The sequence below is a fragment of the Sander vitreus genome, chromosome 3, assembly GCF_031162955.1.
Source record: "Sander vitreus isolate 19-12246 chromosome 3, sanVit1, whole genome shotgun sequence".
Lineage (NCBI taxonomy): Eukaryota > Metazoa > Chordata > Actinopteri > Perciformes > Percidae > Sander > Sander vitreus.
This window is the reverse complement of record NC_135857.1, coordinates 7,568,808-7,590,101: the sequence shown is the minus strand read 5'-3', so window position 1 is coordinate 7,590,101 and position 21,294 is coordinate 7,568,808. Positions and strand designations below refer to the sequence as shown.

At 42.0% G+C, this 21,294-nt stretch overlaps 1 protein-coding gene across 5 annotated transcripts in view; it reads left to right on the top strand.

Annotated features, from left to right (window-relative positions):
• myo18ab (myosin XVIIIA b) overlaps nucleotides 1-21,294 on the top strand; it is a 163,054-nt gene that overhangs the window by 88,523 nt on the left and 53,237 nt on the right. For all 5 annotated transcript variants that reach the window (XM_078245834.1, XM_078245835.1, XM_078245833.1 and 2 more), the window contains 5 exons: nucleotides 33-98; nucleotides 7,604-7,732; nucleotides 16,758-16,901; nucleotides 17,757-17,846; nucleotides 20,237-20,356. In XM_078245834.1, coding sequence (XP_078101960.1) covers nucleotides 33-98; nucleotides 7,604-7,732; nucleotides 16,758-16,901; nucleotides 17,757-17,846; nucleotides 20,237-20,356 — 549 coding nt within the window. The remainder of the gene's footprint in view (nucleotides 1-32; nucleotides 99-7,603; nucleotides 7,733-16,757; nucleotides 16,902-17,756; nucleotides 17,847-20,236; nucleotides 20,357-21,294) is intronic.

Here is a 21,294-nt window from a genome sequence, read left to right as displayed (position 1 = left end):
TCTGTCTGCTGATTGTTTGTTCTGCGTTCCAGGCGGTGGAGGAGTTGCTGGAGTCCTTGGATCTGGAGAAGAGCAGCTACCACATGGGGCTGAGCAGGGTGAGTGAAGTCACACACATGCACACTTTTCTACTCATTATTCATATAAGGACTGTTACTATAATGCTGTAACTTCTCCAATGATGGCCAGGGCCATTACGTTCTGTGTTAAGATACTGTCAGTGAAACTCAACACATTGACAACAGCGGCGCAGATAAAGTTTTGCGACACGACTGAAGCGTGGTGTCGTGACGTAACACATCCATGGTTGATGCTCCACGCCCCTGACCGGCAGCTGATTGGACGAACACGCCACGTGGGTCTGGCTGCTTGAGAATTTCCAATCGACTGTCATGGCGGCTCCGACGGAATACGATCTCATATTTTACGAAAATAGTTCACCGAAACGCGTTTCTGAAAACATTTTAAGCGAGAAATAGGCCATACATTTGCTGAATCTGTCTTCATTTCAGATCAACAAAGCTCACTTTAAAAGATTTTCGTCTACTTCTACTGGATAGTCGCGTTCAGCGGATTCTTTTGCATAGAGATGGGCATCGGCCAGCTTTTTTGACGCGCAGCATTTTTTTCAAATGGAGCGCTGCCTTCCCGGGATGCTTTGCTGGCGTGTTAAAGTCACGTGACGTCACCCATAGGAACAAAGTGGAGCGCGGTGCGACAGAAGCGTTGCACAGCCAGGTGGATCTGCACTGTAACAACAATCAAATGGATCACAATGTAGAAGCGATTGGAAATAATACATGGATGATAACAGAGGGGTATCACGTGGAAAGCCTTCCAGTGACTCAAAGGATATAATGATAATAATTTGGTGGTAGGCTTTTAATGTGAAACATGCGCAGTGCAGTGCTGTGTATAGACTGGAATTAAGTAGTGAATAAAAAGTAATCCAAAGTATTTTTGTTTAACAGAAGAAAGCAGCAGAGTGCTGAGTTTGACGTTGTAGTTCTGATGGAATCGGTACATAGTTTAACATGTGAACTGTTATAGTACATGCAATTCCATCTCAATGTCAAACTTTTTTGTGCTGGTTTTATTTGAATCCTGGTTTTCATTTTAGGAATGCACAGCCTTGAAGCCAAGTCTTTTCCCGTACCTGGCTTCAACTACTTCCCTAGTTGAATCATGTTTCTAACCTTAAACTTCAAACCTAGTTCTCGAAAAATCTACGCCAGTGCATACATACCTACTAGCCTGACATCGCCAGACCAAATTGCAAATGCAAGTAATTCTGGAAGCTCTCAGTTCATTTTCAATTTTCAGGTGGTGTTATCAATGGCCGTAGACAAAAATACCTCTGGAGGCGATTGGATAGTCCTACAACCAATCAGAGGAAGGAAATGTGACGTAAGCGACCGACAAATATAAACAGACTACAGCGTGCAGCGATGAGCTGTGAGGGTGTCTGTGAACGAGTGTTGACATTTTTTGCCACCAGAATTTGAAAATAGTAAATATTTAAAACAGGAAGTTCCACACCATAATCAGCCATGTTGGTTGTTGCAATATGAGTTAACAGCGATCCTCTTTACTAAGCTAAGTTTATGCTCGCTGTACTGTCCCTGGCGTGAGGGTGTGCGAGCCCAAAAATGACGTCATTATGTATTTTGCGTGAAGTGCGAAGGCATAAACGGTTGTGATTGGCCGGCTTGAAATCTGTCTGAAGGGGAGGTGGACCAGTATCTGCTCAGAGCTAATTAAACATGAGCTAGCAGATTCCTAACCTTCAATTACCTCTTTATAGGAATGAGCATCCACACGTTATTATTTGTAGGCAGTTGTCTGTTCATTGCAGGGAGCCCTGAAAACTGACATAAAATACTCCACGTCACATCAAATCAGGCAAAAGCTGTGGCGCTCTGCATGGGCAGCTTGTCCTATCCAGACAGTTTTGGCAGTTGTGTCTTTGTTGTTGCCATCAAGGAGTGTTGGCTCCAAGTCCCAACGTCTCTTTTCACGTAGTGACACTCTCAATTAAACACACAATTAGAATGTGTTTTTCCATTCTATCCACCTACCTATTTAGCAAGAGGTGTGGTGGCTTCAGTGGTGTCAGTGCTTGTTTTGTTCCCATGACGAGTCTTCACACTTCCGTTCTCACCTTCAGTAGTCCTGGTGTGTTTTTGTTTTGAATCTTTTCATTTTTATGGGGAGGAGCTGATCGCTGTGGCTCTCTGTATCTGTGACCTTTGCCAAGCAGCAGTCAGATACTGCCTGACTCCAACAACTCCAAAAAAAAAAACTAGCTAATCACAAGGAAAAAGATAGGCTGATGGTTTTGTTAATTAGATCTTTGGATGTCTGTGGAATAAAGAGCAGCGAGCGCCTTGAGCTGTCAATTAGAAAAGCTTCTTGGCAGATATCGCAGGGAGTTTAACCTTGCCTTAGTGTTGGTGCCTGTCAGTCTCTACTTGGTCTGCTACTTTTTCCCAAGTTCAGAAAAAGTTTCAAATCCAAACTTTTTTGTTCTGTGGTGTTCATATTACTAATGCCTCTTGTTTCACATTTTTTTTGTACTGGCAGACGAGACACACACAGGTCCAACCAACCCATGTAGAAGGCAAAGTGCCACCAACCCACACACTGGGCCACTTACTCTATCTAATTATACTGCAGTGTGGGTATCATTTTGAATAATGAATACATGAGCTGCATCAAAATGGAGAATACCATATGATGAATACACTGGCGCATCACATTACTCTGAATCAGTCACATCTTCTGCTACAACAGGTACCTGCCAAGTCGGGCTGGGCAATAGATACACACTGTATAGGGATCGACCGATACTGGTTTTTCAATGCCGATACAGATACCAATTATGATATTATATTATTATTATTATACCCATAACCCATATTTGGAACAAATATGCATTTACAGTGAAAATGAAAATCTTTAAGTCAAAATTAAGATTTTGGAATGTTACAAACTCCAACACAAAACTTTGTTTAAATCCATTAAACAATAATTTAATAAATGAGAAACTTTCAACATCATACACGTTAAAAGATAGTCAGATAGTGTCGTGGGCGGGACAATAAAGTCAGACTCAGTATATGTATACCTTCATTTTGATGTTGGAATGATTATCATCCAAAAAAATGTCATTGTCATCTATGACTATTGGGTACCTTTCACATTTTACCGATTAATAGGAATTGGTGTGCCTCACTGTGACTCAAAAACAAACTGCAGAGGCGATGTAGTCTTGCTCTGTCTTCACTGTGTGTGTGTGTGTGTGGGGCGGAAGCTGAGCTCCACTCTGTGAAACATGCAGTGGAGAGAGAAGCTTGCACTTACACGCTCAGGTATCAAAATTTTGATCGATTTAACGTGAATCAGTACTCTGTAGTACCGACGTAATTCAGTCATTACCCTAAAAGGTATCACATTCGGTAACCAACCCTAGCCATGACGCGTGAAGTGTGGACTGGCTGGCAGATGAGCCCCCTCTCACTGCCAAACTGGCCCTGTGGTTCACTGCCAACTTGTCTGTGGCTCTCTGCCTGATATCAATACACTGACAAATGGTCTCCAAGGAGCACAGCAGTTCATGTAAACCAGATGTGTCTCCTCCAAGACTAGTTTGACATCATCTGCCCACAGCACTCGCTTGTTCTCCACCATCCATAATGTACTCCTAACTAGGCCTAGGTTACATTTGAAATGTTAAGCCACTAGAGCCTCTACTATACTGGAGTTCCGTTCTGACAATTCTTTTTTTGGATAACTTACTTTAGAACATGTCTCTCCAAAATGCATTTTTACAATAAATTAACAAAGAAGAACCTGATGTTCTTCTCATGTATAAATACAAGAAGCTGCATGAGAAGAAAAGCAAATTTTAATGAAGAAAAAATATAAAGTTGCTACATTTTTAAAACTTTCATACACAGTTCAACATTGTATAGTGGTAAAGTCACAAGGTCCGTATGCCATCTGAACAACAATCTTAAAGTGGCCATATTATGCTCATTTTCAGGTTCATAATTGTAATTTGAGGTTGCATCAGAATAGGTTTACATGGTTTAATTTTCAATAAACACCATATTTTTGTTGTACTGCTCATTGCTGCAGCTTCTCCTTTCATCCTGTGTTCAGGTCTCTGTTTTAGCTACAGAGTGAAACATCTCAACTTCTGTAATGTCTTTGTTGTCAGTCGCACATGCACAGTAGCTAGCTAAGGATACATGAGCTAGCTAGCTGTTTCTCCAACTTCGGCCTGTACAAGGCAGGATTAGCTGGGAGACTTCTTCTAAACGAGGGCGCACTTCCAACTTTGCGTGGAATACCTGCAGAACAGGGACATGTAAGTAGTTCTATACAATTTATTTTGTAGATTAGGGTGAATTTATGTGTGTTGTAGCAGTGTTTTGCCATTGAGAACAAGCTAGCATGCTAGCGCTAGCATGCTAAAGGTTATCCCCCTAAGCCCCTCGTTTCGGCTAGTTACGTAGAAAGCTGTGCAGATTTTGAACAGCTCACCCGGAGACTGAAGGCAGGACTCATTCAGAAACCATATCTCACTCAAAACAGCATGGATGTTTTTTTGTTTGTTTTTTTAAAGTTTGTATGCGTGGAAGCACCAGAGACACAAAATAACACCCCAAATCCCAGAAAAAGTGATTTTTTTCATAATATGGGCACTTTAATTTTCGGCCATACTCCAAACTATACATTCTCCTTTGCTCAGCCATTTTGAAAATTACAGAGTTAGGAACAGTCACATCCTCTGAAGGACAAAGCGTCACTCAGATTCTGCTTAATGAATCTACTTCCACAAAGAGCTGCCCGCTAATTCAGGGCGGAGGAACAGAGCAATGTCCCCAGATACACAAATTATCTAGACAGAGTTAGAGGCATTATGATTGGCTTTTACAGGGGCCCAGTGTCAGCTCGCCATGGCTTTTTACAGTCAAAAATGAAATTGTGCACTTATTGGCATTCAAGAAGAAGCACCACTGCTTCCCAGATCATCAGCAGAAGAGATGAAAGATACAGGAATGTTTCTGGACAAGACTATAATCATCAGGCCAGCAAAATCACTGAGATAGGTCCTCTGGACAGGCAAGAAATGAAGAAATGATAATAAGCACAACACATTGCAGCATTTTTAGGTGGCATATTTAGCGAGATTGAAGAATGACCTGCCAGCATGAACAGGTTTGTCCGTTGGCTCAAATGTAAGTCATGCTTCGACATAACAAACACATACACACTGGTGAGCCCTTAACACTTATTGGTCGCCATTTGAGAGATGATCTGCGTGGCATCTCCAAAAAATTTAACTAATCAAATTCAAATTATTTTGCTTCAATATGTGCTGCTGTGCTCCCTCATCCCTGTCAGAACATTAGGTAGTCTCATGCGTTCATTTTAATACATTATTCTCTCACGTCATCATTGTATCATTAAAACACAATTTCAGAAGGTACAATGATCGTATGTAGGCCGCGTGAAATGGTGAACCCCAAATAAGCTACTAAAAGCTTGTCGCAGGACAGAAAATATACAGACACTGGAAACTCGATACACAATAGACTCAACACAGACAAAAACCACAACATACAAACAATCCCATCACATATATAACACTTAAAGGATATTCAACAATCATATTTTACAAGCAGTGTTTCCTTCAGACTTTTCTTGAAGATGGAGACACAATTTCAAGTTTTCATCAGGCTCGTTCCAGATCTGCGGTCCCCTACACACTACACTTAGAGGTGAATTATACTGGCCGTTCGTGACATCAAAATGTAGATCTTGCCGGCGTGGCCAGATTTATAGCGCGCCAGCCGCTTTTTTCAGCGGTGCGCAACAAAGGGGAAACAGGAAGCATGAACCAGCTCCTGGGCAACCGGATTTCAGGACTCTCAGAGTGACGGCGAGTCTCTCTTGTAAACTTACTAGGTTAAGATGAGTTCTTTTATGGTGAAGGAAAGGCTTGATCCGACCAAGTAGGTCATCGAATCAAATCGAAGCATTGACGTCAATGCTGCTGCCAGTTCTGCCATTGTTTATCTTTTTATTCTTCTTCTAGTCTGTAGAAAGAGCAAAGTCGGTAGCCTTTCCTCATTAGCGCCACCTCTGTTCAGGAGAAGACTGCAACTAGTGTTGCGACCACCAGCGCGGGTATAAATAGTTACAGCGATTTCAAGACGTCACATATGCGCGCGCCAGCTGGGCTGCGGTTACTGTAAAACACGCTTCAGGCTTGTGCACTTCAGCCTTCGCATTTTGCCAGTTGAAATAACACACTACGGAGTGTTTCCTGCTTCGGCTTCTACAGTGCTGTCAACCAATGTGTTAGTCACACTGGGCAGCAGTAGACAAAGCATGGCCAGAGTGTGGTGTGGTTCAGGAGTAGTCTAGTAATGAGTCCCAGAGCTGAGAGCATCAGAGGGGCAAGCTGAAATGTCAAAACATAGAAAACCCTTTGTTTTCTATGTGAGCCAGCCACTGGCATCTTGATGTCTGTCATTGCGGGCCGGGCAACCTGTCATGATGTCGCTGTTTTATTTCTCAGCATCAACTTCAAAAGAGCAGCAGTTTAATCACTTTCGCTTCCTGCATCGGTACATTCACACCCTGTTGACTACTACTTCAATCTGTGTGAGGCATTAAGTGTAGGCTTCAATCGTCAATTGACCTGGGTCAAATGTGTTGGGGGAAAAAAATGGACAGCAATATATTACAAATAAATACTGGATTGGACATGGTATCCTTACTCAAGTGAAATACTCAATAATAAAGGAGTCTGAAGCTAATCACGTCACTCTCTTACTCGCTCTGCCACACCGCACCACACACACACATGCCGGCCCTGCCATTAGATCGACGCACACACCAACGCAGAAGTATAAACTTCAGGCCACTTACGTTGGCTATGGAGAAAGCTCTGCGTGGAGCCTCCGCAGGACCATAAATCAAGCTTTAGTAGCCCCTGGACCCCGGGGTCCCTGGGTCGGAGTCCAGTTCTACCTGGGTGCTATGCCAGTTGCATGTCGGAGGTCAGTGATGTGCAGGAGAAATGAAAGACTTGGTTGGTCATGGTAAGTGTTTGGAGGATATAAAGTAATGGGATTCAGAAGCTGTTGTATACATGAAAGTAATTGGATATAGACTTCTCTGTGAAATTGATAAGTGCAGTGTTGGCATGTTTCCATTTGTAAGCGCTCTGTTATTTGGGCAGAGGTCCATACTGATTTTGTCTGTGTGCCAAAGAGGACCATTTTCAATCCATGCAGAATGTCCAGTAGGTTTGTAGCTTGATCAGTGTTACAAAACTCTCTTACTGTTGTTGTTGGCTTCATCTACACTACACTGTTTTCTTCTTCAACTGTGGTTGGTTTAAAAAAAAAAAAAGCCAATAAAACGGAGCATGTTTTTCGCTCATCCCGGAATGCTGTGTGGACTAGCCAGACCTTCCTCTGCAGCGCTGTGGAGGAAGGTCTGGCAATGCGAGACTAGTGTGAACTCTACTTAGCATTTCTCCCAAGAAAAGAACTTTGCTTTACCTCTCCCTCTCCTCCTGCAGGTGTTCTTCAGAGCGGGGACTCTGTCCAGGCTGGAGGAGCAGCGAGACGTTCAGACCAGGAGGAATATCTCTCTGTTCCAGGCTGCCTGTAGGGGATACCTGTCCAGACAGGCCTTCAAGAAGAGGAAGGTAAGGCTGCTGCATATAGTGGCTAGGCTCACTGCAACACATCTGAAGAGTCCATCATGGTGCATCATTGTAGCCTCATTTGTACTGCAGTTTAAAACTAGGCATACTTGATAAAGAGCTCATTTCAAACAGGAACACCTGTTGGTGGTGGTAGCTATAATGAATATAGGGAAAACATCAGATATACAGGTAGACGGGGCGCCTGGTTAGCTCACCTAGTTGAGCGCGTGCCCCATGTACAGAGTCTCATTTTATTTATGCCTCATGTTATTTATTTCTGTTTTCTGGTGTTAAGATGGAAGACAGAGCTGCTGTGGCATTTGTTCTCAATTAGCTGTTAGGGAAAATACTTGGGAACTCTTCAGAGAGCACAATGCTGGCAGTGGTAAAATAATTCCCTCTGAGATGAACTGAGCTGCTTGTTCTGCTTCCTGGTGAGTGACTCCTTGTGATTTGCCTGGCTCCCCTCCCTGCTCAACTGATGCGTCAGATCACAGTTCCCTGGTGATCAGCCGTCAGTCTGCTGAAGCAAAAGAGGCCTGATTGGATAGACAGATGTCAGTCTCCTCTCCACCGGGATTCTACCACTGTCCTTGTATCTTCTTCAACACTCTGGTCTTTGGCTGTGGGATGTCACCCTTTTCACATTATCAGTCTTATGACTGCTCAACCTTCCACTTATCCTTCCTGCTTTATTGGTATGGCCATATTCAGATACAGTATTGCCAAAGCACTATATGAATACTATGTACTATTTGCAATAGCATTGTTACAAATAGGAGAGGTGTCTTTTTGCTGCTGAGCATGTAGTGTAGCGTGGCTTTTGACAGCGATCAGAGTGAAGCAGAACAGTAAAGTTGTGGCCAAACAGATGAGCTGAACTCTCTATAAAGCTCAGTAAAGATTCAGATGATAATTCCCATCACTACCAGAGACCTCTTTAACATTGTCACATTGTTTTCACATTATTTGATACATTGTTATTAAGATATCTATTGTAGGCACTTTAAACATTAGCCAAAGTCTTCTTTCTTCTTCGGTCTCATATGGTTAAAAGTGAGATTTCCATCTCTTTTTTGATTATAAAGCAGGTCGACGTGCTATATAAATACTGTGAAAGTATCAAAACGCTCAATCCAAAGAGAAACGCACACAGCCCGTATTCAGAAACTGTGCCTTTAAACGAACCGTCAGGACTTCCATGCGGTTGTGATGTCGCAACTATACTATATATAGGTAGCCTGACAAGCCAGACCCACATCAAGATGTTGGGTCTGGGAACTCACCATTGGCAGAGCTCAATCCGGGGGGCGGGATAAACGGTTGTCTTTCAAATTCCCTCTGCACTCATAGTCAACCAGAGCAGCGCTAGTTGATAGATTAAACTTTTGCCGTATCCGGTCGGCAAAACTCCGAACACATCTTCCTTTTTTAAGAATGACTTCAGGTCAACTCCAAGTCTTCCAGAGTCTTTGCGGCTAAAGCCGATTCGAAAGACCACTCTTCGCCAGCAGCAGCAGCTATCTTCTTTGTTTTCAAGTAGCAGGGAATTCACGCCGAACCGTCGCAACTCTGCCGTCCTTATGTTAAGCCCGCCCACTGACTCTATACACAATTTGATTGGCCTGACCAGAATTTGGTTTTTCCAGCTCGCAAGCCAACGGAGAGTTGCTAGACTGACCCTGGCTGCAAATTACATTTGCTGCCGCTAGGGTGCATCTAGATTTCTAGGCTAATATATAGGTAGAAAGTGCTGTTACAGTGCTGTAACAGTCATTCCCTGGCTGCAATGACGGTGCAGGGACTCTAAAAGCACAGATGCAGAAGACCATGAAATGCTGACCAATAAGAACAGACTGGACTTTTGCCGGGGCGGCGCTTAAAGAGACACTCGCTAAAAGGGATTGTTCAGACAGTGGAAGAAAAATAAACTGTTTTTGATCATTAAAGCATGTAAACATGTTCTAGTAGAGCCCCAAAATACAAGAATGAACCTGAAAATGAGCATGACCCATGTATCACTTATGGGACCTTTTATTATCCCTAGGGTTGGGCATCATTTGGATTTTAACCATTCTGATTCCAATTCTGATTCTTCCTTTCGATTCCGGTTCTCATCGATTCTCGATTCCGATTCTTTGAGGGGTGGAGTTGAAATGGGTCACATGCTTATTTCACAAATAAGAGGAAAGTTTTGTTTTGATTCAGTGGTGGGTGGCAGTTTTACAGCGCTTTTTCAACGTAAAATAAAGCCACACTAGAGCGCTGCTTACTGTGCATCACGGCAACACAACAAGCGCCTGGCCGCAACAGAAATCAAAACTTGCGCATGTTAAATTTGGAACCCATGATCAGATTTGAAACCAAATCCTCCAAACGATTCCAATAAAGAAACGATTCTACTGGAATCGTAATTTTTGAAACGATTCCAAGTAGGAATCTAGTTCTCGATGCCCAACCCTAATTATCCCAAAGACTCCAGTCTTGTTTGCGATTTTTCAGAAGCCCTTTCAGATTAATACATTGACAACATGTTGACAGATTATTAAGATTATGGGGAGCAATTAGGGCCTGCAAGGGCAACTGCACACTTGTGCTGTAAACGAAGGTCATGTTTTTAAAATAGCCAATTTGTCAATGTAGAGATTCTCCAAATCCATGTTTGGATCAAGAGAACTGTGGTAGTTTTACCTGCTGCTTTACAGCTCTCTTTGGTCATTATGGCCACACCCAAGTCACTAGTGCAGCGACAAGGACAAGATCCCACACTGGCTTCCCACCCACAATCAATGCCTGCTCTGTTCAAGGTAAAGCTGGAAGAAAAGTTGCCAGGCTATGATCCCATTGGTGTGTGTGGATGGCTGTTTTGAAGCCTTCAAGAATGTGGACATCGCCATCTTGGTTGTTTGAAACCAGACCTGACGATTTTTGGGTGAAGCTGGGGAGGATGATGCGGCCAAGCCAGTGTTGTTGCAGTGGCGCTGTGCTAAGCTAAAAGAGGGAAAGCGAGTCATCTAGTGGAGATTGACCGGCGGGTGAACACAGACCTCCGGGTACTAGCACTAGATAGCTAGCTTGGTTGGCAGAACACTGAACAAGACATGACAACAGCCAAAAACAAGTTGAGGTCTATTTTAATGTCCACAGTGTTAGCATTGTTAGCATTGCTAAGCTTCTTTTATGATTTACAGGTCGGCATTTAGCCACCCCCTAAAGCATCCCCTGCTTTATCGTCTATTTTACAATAAATGGGACCATCATTTACTTAATGAACATCATGCTGTATTGAATAAGACTTGAAAGATGTGATTGAGACCATAAACTCATTATGAAAATGTTTACTGAGGTAATAAATCAGGTGAGAAGTAGGCTCATTTTCCTATAGACTTCTATAGATACAGAGACTTCTTTTTGGAGCCAGTGGAGTCACCCCCTCCTGGAAGTTAGATACCATGTAGGTTTAAGGCACTTCCGCATTGGCTTCACTTTTAAGGGAAGCTTGGTTCATTATTGTTACAGTGTATGGGTAGTGGGCGAGTGCTGTATCCTGTGTTCATGTGTCCTCTAAAGACCATCGTGGCATTTCAGATGCATTGGACACTACACAGTGAAATGAAAGTGTTTGAACCCATGGAAATGCATTACATCATAGCCAAATGAACTTTCTGGGTGCTTCACATCCTGCCCTTGTAAAGGATTTTGTGTGCTTGCGTGTCTGTGTTGTTCCACCAGAGTGAGCCTGACAAGTGGAAAACATTGCTGCTGTGTGCTGCCTGAAGGTGCCAGTGGGGATCTGTTGACTTTGTGTGTGCGTTACTTCACAGAAGTTTTGATGTTGCTTGTGGAGGTTTCTTCATGTGAACACACCATTCATTTGGTGCACAGTTTGTGTGTGTGTGACTGGTAGAGATTAAGCTTTGGATCCTCGTTCTCCTTCTATTATCATTTCAGTTTATTCTTTCCTTCTGCACTGGGCTCAGGCCTGCCAACTGAAATTACTTTCCAAGGGTATTTGGGTTTCCCTTCTCTCTGTGTCCTCCAGAGGACTCACTTTGAGCCTCATCTCTCGGGGTCAATAGTAATCTCATGCAATTGATGAAGTTTGGAATTGGGTTCCTTTCCTTGTGACCGCAACTAGTTGCTAATGTGTATTTCGTAGGGATTCAGTCTCAGGAAGATAAGAAGAAGACTCTCACACTTTAGTGGCTTTTTGAATGCACCTCTGCATCTCTCGCTGCAGTCATTTTCCTCTCAAGGCTCAGTGGATTTTGCTCTACGGATTTCCACCTCCTGATCCCCTCACTGAGGTGAGAGGTAATTACAGAATGTAAACACATTGAATGGATAATACGGTAAAATGCTGACCATAAATTGTATAAAAAATTGGGTTTTATTTAACGAAAATCTTAAGAATTATGACTTTAAATCTATCGGTCACCAGCATCTGCATTCATTAGAAGGTCACCACAAACTCTTCCCAGTGTTCTCCATCTCATTTATTTGACAGCGGGTGAAAAAAGTCATCGCGGATTTCAAACTGACCGTGTAGCAAATCTGTCCCTTTGCATATGTCACGTTTGGATTCAAACTTTCATTTGTTTGGTGCGAACTTTTTGTCCTCGATAAACATACATATACTCAGAGAGTTAGATTTAAATTTGCTCAGACCCTCTTTATATTGCCTCAACATAAAATCAATAAGTTTGTTCCCCCATCTCGTCTGTATTATTCCTGCTCCGTGTTCTCTCTCTCCCCGTCTGGGGGAGCCGCGTTCAAAGCGGGAAATATGTGAGAGGAAGGATGAGAATGAGTAAAGGGAGAAAGAAAGGGAAGCTGGAGAAAGAGAGACTGTGCCTCGCCATGGGGGAATAGACAAATAGAAGAGATCCGCTGGCTTCTTTGAAGCCCTGCAGTATGTCTCTCCTTTCTCTGTCTCTTTGACATTCATGGGGAATAGTTGAGAGTGGAGGAGCATGGGGGATTCCACCGCCAGCCAGACAAACACTGAGCCTAATTAAATAGTTGCCTAAAGACAGAACCCCCCTTCCCCCCCCCCCACTGGGAACAGGTGGGCTCAGGCAGAGGCTGCTCTGCGTGCGTGCCTGCCTGCCAGGTGTAAAGGAGAGGTAGAGGACAGCGGAAGACGCACACACGTTATTACGGTTTCTTCTTCTGTCACTTAAAGTGACCACTGTTTACTTCTGCCACAGCATGCCCAATCTTTATGTTAATATTATTCATCTAGGTGTTAATGCGTGATTAGCAAACAGTGCAAGGTTTTTACATTCTGCTACTGAGTTCTAATCAGCTGCATTAAAGTGTAAGTGTCAGTAGGCCAGGCATGCAGAGAGTCGGAGCTTACACAGCATGACGCTGCGTTTCCATCCACCTGTTTTAATACGTATTTTCAATTTGTAATACTGCAAAAACATTGGTATGCTTGGCTGAGGTGGAAAGGTTGGTGTATTGATAAGGCAAGGCAATTTTATTTATATAGCACATTTCAGCAGCAGTGCAATTCAAAGTGCTTTACATAAAACATTAAAACACAGTTAGAAATTAATACAGAATTACAAATAATTAAAACAGAATTAAAAACAATCAATACAAAATTAAAAACTTCACAATGCAGTACAATGAATAAAAAAAAAAGGCAATGTCAAAAAGAAAGGTCTTCAGCCTTGATTTTAAAGAGCTGAGAGTAGGTGCCGTCTTCCGCTACAGTTTTCCGGGAGTTTGTTCCAGATATGTGGAGCATAGAAACTAAACGCTGCTTCCCCCTTTTTTGGTTCAGATTCTGGGGATGGCAAGCAAACCTGTCCCAGATGATCTGAGAGGTCTGGGTGGTTCATAGTTCACAAGCATATCCGCAAGGTATTTTGGCCCTATACCATTTAGTGATTTATAAACCAGCAGAAGTATTTTGAAATCTGTTCTTTGATGCACAGGAAGCCAGTGTAGAGACATCAGAACTGGAGTGATATGATCTACTTTCTTGGTGTTAGTGAGGACTCGAGCAGCAGTGTTTTGAATCAGCTGCAGCTGTCTGATAAGAGCACAATGCAATCGGAAAAAGTGCAACGGAAACAGACTTAGCGAGCAAATCGTGACGTACATTTGACTTGAATGTCCACTGAAGCTTTCGCTCCATTCAAGAGACTTAAAGTAGCAGCAGAAGAAAACATCGGATACAGTAACGTTGTGTGCGGAGCGATTGATACATGAAACAAACCGCATCATCATAGTTTGAGCCAGTGGTGTAGTCTACGTGATACACAGGTATACGCACTATACCCACTAAGAAATCTCCAGGATTTCCATATTCCCACTTAAAAATGTGCAAAGATACGCAACAACACAGTTTTGTGACAGAACTTTCACTTCGGATGTTCACAAATATGGGGTTGAGTAATGTGACAGCAAACTAAACTAACACTGCAGAAAATGCAGAGAGCGTTTTCTCATCTTTCATCGACCTGCTGAGCGCAGTGCGTAGTGTGTGCCTAGCTACCGGGCCCAAATGCTCCCCCCACACTAACGCCAGTATCCTCCCTTCACCGCACATTTAAGACAAATATAAGTAGCCTATTTTATTTTGTCCTTGTTGCTTTTGGGTCCAGGCTAAGGTCCCTGATGTGAAAGCCCCCTTACTGCTTTATATTCAATTACATTTTTAATATATTTTCCATGTCATCTGTGTTTTCCTTCTTATAGGATAAATAAAGGTATTCCCACCATAAATTGGTGCATAAAACTAAATTGGTGCATAAAACTGTATCAGGTAATGAAGTCTTTATAACCCTGGGGGAGGACACCCAGACCAGAGAGGAAGAGGAGCGCTGTGTGGCTATATTTTCAGGCCGTAAATTATTATTTTATTTTATTTAACCAGGAAGAGACTCATTGAGATTAAAAATCTCTGTTTCAAGATTGTCCTGGCCAAGACAGGCAGCAGTACAACCACACATACATACAAACACAAAATACACAAAAACACTGAAAACTAAGACAACTGAAACAGCAAATCCCTCAAAGTCAACCACAATCCTAAAAACATCAGGCAAAACATCTACAGCCAGATGTGGCTGCCTCCAAGTCAATCAACATCCTCTTAAAAGCGACCAATGAGACCAGCTCATTAAGTTTCATGGATTTCTCTAAGTTGCTCCATGTAGAGGGAGCAGCGAACCTAAACGCCTTTTCCCCCAGATCAGTTTTAACCTTTGGAACAGACAGAAGGAAAAGATCCTGGGAACGAAGATTGTAAGTCCCGATACTATTTACATTGCTATAGGTCAGAAGGTAGGACGGAAGTAGACCTAAAATAGCCTTGTATATAAAGATATGCCAGTGTTGAAGTCTTCGTGTCGATGGAGAAGGCCATCCAACATGTTCATACAGTTCACAATGGTGAGTGAGGGCTTTAAAACCAGTGATGAACCTCAGAGATCCATGGTTGTACAGTGTCCAGTGCATGTAAACTTTAAGACGAAGCATGCGTGTATAAAACATCACCGTAGTCAAGTATAGACGTAAAAGTGGCAGCAACCAGCCTCTTTCTAGATTTGAACGAAAGGCGGGATTTGATTCTGAAATAAAACCCTAGTTTTATTACAAAGGCAACCCTCCACTACCTGTCAGACTTCTCGGACTTCTTCTTACCTCCAACTGAAAAGTAGATTGAATATCATAAACAAGTCAAGAAACAAGTTTAATACTTTACTGCAACAACTGTTTGACAAGATTATTTATCTTGGATATGAAAAAGTAAAATTGAATCAACCTTAAATAAGATAAATTGCCTTTTATGTGGAGTGGAAGCTTGAGGGAGTAGGTTTTTCCTATGCAGGTCAGGGGGAGTGTGGGAATGGGACATGAAGTGTTCAGATGAAGATTCGAGTGAAATGGCCCAGGTCAGTGTTTCTCATGCTGCTCTTCAAGGCTTCTGATCTTTCCTTTCATCCTGCCACACTGCTGCCACATAGATCTTTCCCCTGCCCTCCGTTGTCTCCACATGCTTTTAAAGCAGTTACTGGTCAGAACTTTTTCCAGTTCCAAGAACATATCTAAAATAAATAAGAAAAAAGTGAGAGAGGGTTTTTCTCTGATGAGCAATATTTCTGTATAAAGACCTCCCAGTCATGCCAGCCTTTTTTGTAGAGAGCAATTTGTCCCAATTGAGCGTTATGAATGGCTCTTCAGATTACCTGCAGTTAGGGAAGAATGATCTTAATGCCTCCTCAACAAGCTGCCAGTTTGACATTGATGGTTTCATTTGTGCTTGAAACATTAGCAGTCTGTCTGAGATAGAGCCGTCAGCCAAACGACATGCACATTTATGTCAAAGTAAAAAAAATTACTGATCATTTTTAGGCATGTGTGATCACCAAGGGCTGGTGAGTGCTGACTAATCTTTCACCATGTTGTTAGACGTCTCCTGTCTCAAAGAAAATGGTCGAGAAAAGGTTGTGTTGGTTTGATTCTATAAATGGCAGCTGTGTTGGAGAGTCTGAATCAAAGAACAATCTTGATTTTCATGGAAGTAGTAGATTTGCTCCACATCCTTCACAGTGCAACCATCTGAACCCATTTGATTATCATTTTGATGTTGCATGACAAACTGCTGTTGGTTTCACTACGTTACTGGCTCAGTGTCTTATTATCTTGCGGGCATAGCAGCACACTGTCGTGGTGAAGAGGGAGCCTCAAGGCACAGCTCTCATTTTACTGGACACTCAACTACTGTAAGGGCTTTCGAAAATTTTATGTAAACAAACTGGCTTGACACAATTGTGGAAAGTGGTAAATAAAAGTGTGTGTATTATCCCACTGATGAAACACTACATCCACATTGTTCTATAGACACATCAGCACATAGAGAGACCTCCCAGCGCCATTTTGGTTGCAGTTGTAAATGCAGTATGCTACCCTGAGAACAACAAAAACTCTTTACAGCTGTTGCATCACCTACTGTTCAGTCTTGTGTTCTTCCTTTGCTTTACATTGTTGCATGTGTGTGTGACAGATCCAGGATCTGGCCATCCGCTGCATCCAGAAGAACATAAAGAAGAATCGCGGTGTCAAAGGCTGGCCATGGTGGAAGCTCTTCACCACTGTCAGACCTCTGATAGAGGTGCAGCTCACTGAGGAACAGATCCGCGGCAAGGATGTGAGTACACACACACACACACACACACAAATTGTTGTTTTTTCTTTAGTCACAACTACTGAAATAGACTTACAGAAGTCAGCATTATTGCTTTTTATGTAAGTAAAATGTATTATAAAGCACTTTTCACAGATACAATCAAAAAGTGCTTTACAGGGCATAACTAACATACAAAAGAACACAAAACATAAGAAAAACACATAATACACAATTAAAATGACAATTATACATAAAGTACAGACAGGTTAACCAAACGCTAGTCTAAATTGGTTGGTCTTTATCTGACTTTTAAAAGAATCCAAAGAAACAGCAGACCGTAAGGGTGGAGGCAGAGCATTCCATAGTTCAGGTGCTACGTGCTCGATCAACATGGGTCTTAAGCCATGTGCGTGAGACAGACAGCAAATTTAACAAATTAGACCTAAGAGATCGAGCTGATGAGTCTGGGAGCTGGATATCATCCGCATATAAATGGTATGCGATATTAAATCTGTTCATGATCTGTCCCAAGGGCAGCAAATATAAAGAGAATAACAGGGGCCCCAGTACTGAACCCTGTGCGACCCCACAGGACAGTGGAAGGGAATCAGACGCAAAGTCTCCAATAGAGACATTGAAACTTCTGTCAGTAAAATACAATGAAAATCATCCTTAAGCTTTGCCTGATATGCACACCCAATCGTGTAACCTCTCAATCAGGATATGATGGTGTCCTGTGTCGAAAGCAGAACTGAGGTCAAGAAGTACCAACACAGAACCCTTACCCACATCATATGCTTATTAATTCACTTCATCTGCTGTGTCCCCACCATCATGTCTGTCTGTCATTAACATCCTCTGTCTTCTCCCTCTCAGGAAGAGATCCAGCACCTGAAGCAGAAGCTGGAGAAGGTGGAGAAAGAGAGGAACGAGCTGAGACTCAACAGCGACCGCCTTGAGAGCCGGGTAAACACACACAAACAGACAAACAGGATTTTGGTCATGTCTGAGAATCATCTTAGAACTCTGAGGAAAAAAATATATATATATATATTTAAAGAATTCATATAAAGAATATTTTCTTAAAAAAGACTTATGAGATGAAAGAATTCAATAATAATAATTCAGAATGTAGGAAGACAACAAAAGCTAAACACATTACACTATATACAGTATAGTAAACAGTATACACTATATACACAAACAATATTACTACACAAACAAACCTAAAACAATTAATATATATATGATGATATAAAATATAGTTCAAAGAGCAACTTATCGCCATCTGTTTCTGCTGACCTTTAACTTCTCACTTTGCTGCAGTGATGTAGAAGTGTACTTCACGCAGGGTGTCTGTACACAGTGATATCATTGGTGGGTGCTTCTCATTTGTCTTAAATGTTACCTCATTTCCTTACAGAAACACATATTTAGAGAAATGTGACATCCTCTCCCATCGGAAGTGACTTTTTAAAGGTGTCCACAGATTTTAACTCCAATTGGAGAGAGTTCCAAAGTTTAGGAGCTACAACCTCAAAAGCACGTGCTATTTTTGGCTTGATTCTAGAGTGAGGAACAACCAATAAACCTTTGATCACAGGACCTCTGAGACCTGTTGTAATATTGAACTGAAGCAGCTCTTTGTTGTAGGCAGGAGACTGACCATGCAGAGCTCTATAAGGGCTCACAAGAATCTTGAATGGGATTCTGAATTTGATGGGGAGCTATTGAAGAGAAATCAAAATCTGTGTCACAGTAGAGCCTTTGGAGGGCCTGGTCAGAACCTCTGCAGCAGCATGTTGACCACTTTTAAGCGATCCAGGGATTTTCTGCTTAGGCGAGTAAAAAAGACAATTACAGTAATCGTGACAGAAGATAAAGGTGACAATTATCATTTTCATCTCTGCAAGTGACACAATAAATCTGAGTTTTACAATGTTTCTGCTGGATAAAAACAGGAACGAATCGCGATTGACATGTTGGTCCAGAGTCAGAGCCTGGTCCATAGAGCCACCTAAATTTCGTAGGGAGGTTTTAAATGAAATGTATGATTTAATATCATCTGTGTAGCAGTGACCTGTCCAAGATGAAGCGTAAACAGTACAAGGCAAACAGAATGGGACCAAGGACCAAACCTTGGGGAACACCACAAAACAGATTCTCAGATGCTGTATACCTTGTTTTATTTGCATAGGTGATGTGATGTGCTGTGCACGTTACTACAGCAGCATCGTATGAATGATGAAAGTTGTTTTATACTTCCTCTATTTGTCAGACGTACAGTTACTACATATTCAATTTGAACTACATGGTGAATCAGAACACAAGTATAATCTAAAATGGGTAGTAGTATTACACCTGAGTTGAATCTGTTGCTTGTCAGAGCAGTCTGATTAGCTGCAGGCAGCATCTAAGCACTAACAGATTTTCAATTAAGGGGCATGGTGGTCCTTAAAAGAGTTCTGCAAAGGATGGATCTCTTGTATCCTCGCTCAAGCTCACTCCTTTGAACAGAAATAGGGAAACTGAGACGTCCTTTATGATGCTGGAGCAGATTGATTTCCGGGTCACCCAAGGAACAAGGACACATGAAATAAGGCAAATGAGAAGCACCCCTGGTGTTAAAAGGGAATGTAATGGTAATAGTGGGAGCCATTGGGGAAAACAGATATTCTATGTGATAGGTCTTTTCTGCCATGTCCCTGATTATCTCCTATGTATCAACTGATATAATTTGCATATGAATGAAATGTAATTGATGCCCAAACCTAAAACGAAAACACCCAATTTCTGACAAAATAAATTGTTCCAAGGTATATACAATAATGATAATAATCTGCAGCGGTTGTGGCTCAGTTGGTAAAGCTGTTGTTTACCAATCGGAAGGTTGGTGGTTCAATCCCTGGCCCTTCAGTGTGAGCCGTGTGTTGCCAATGCGCACATCGGTTTGAATTATGTTTTTATATTTTTTATTTGCAAACACCACTTCTTTCATGTGAATGCGCGCGTCGCTGCATTGGGAAACCCTGGGTTGATTGAACTAGTTGTTCAATCAAGCTGCGTCACCGTCGTGACGCAGCTTATGCGGTACCGCTGTTAGGTTTAGTAGTGAAGGCCTCAGGTGGCACCTTGTACGGCAGCCTCATCCACAGTGTATGAATGTGTTTTAAATGGTGAATGGTTCTTGTACATAAAAATGCTTTGAGTAGTCATATATATATATAAATACAGTCCATTTACATAATAAAACAATAAAACTGTATAAACCTGCTTGACTCCTGCTGTGTGTGTGTGTGTGTGTGTGTGTGTGTGTGTGTGTGATTGTGTATATGTATGTTCATGTGTTGATCCAGATCTCAGAGCTGTCATCAGAGCTGGCTGATGAGCGGAACACCGGGGAGTCAGCCTCGCAGCTACTGGAGACCGAAACTTCTGAGAGACTTCGCCTGGAGAAGGACACGAAGGACCTGCAGGTAGAGAGACACGCACGCACACGCACGCACGCGCGCACACACACACACACACACACACACACACACACACACACACACACACACACACACACACACACACACACACTCTTAAGTTTGGGTTTGCCTAAAACACCAGGGGCCTTATGCCTCACTGTGTCCATCAAAGCACTGACCCATTCCTTCACTTGATGCTTTTCCCCCAGCAGAGTTCTATTAAGGCAAATGAGAATGGAACTACCTTATTGTGACGGCAAATAGAGATGGATAACAGTTTATAGCCCAATTAGCCCTTTAGCAGTAAGGTAATAAGATTTTCTACCACGCAACCACATTCTCTGACTTCACAATGAAGTTTGAAGTTAAGGCACATTATAAAATGTAGTTTAATGTCTGTTCATTTATATATAAATGTAACATTAGCACATCAGCTTTAATTATTGAAGAGCAGAACTGTCAGCCTTTGCTCCTATGGGGTTTTATAGTCTATAGTAATGTTTCAAAAGGAGTAATAATGTTGTAAAATGTCATATAAAATTAAACTTGGATAACTGAAAGGCTGTCTTATATTTAAACATCGCTGTTTTGTCAACACATTTAGCAGTAATTATTGAAGACCCAGGAGCTGCTAACACACAGTTCATTCAACTGCAGCAAGGTCTCTCAGAGGCATACAGTATCGCCATTCAGTTGAAATGAACTGATTTCAGTCGGAGATGTTGCCGTTATAAAGGCTGATGGGAGCGTAATACCTTTTTTTTTTTTTCTTTTAATCTTTTAAAATTATTTATAACAACATAACTACAGTACTAAATCACCACAACCCAAACAGTGGTCTATGCATGTAGTACAGGGGATCCTTGCAAGAGTTTTGCAATAAACTTGTATGTATTGATTGTCATATTCTAATGGAATTGTTTCATCAATATTCAATTGCACAA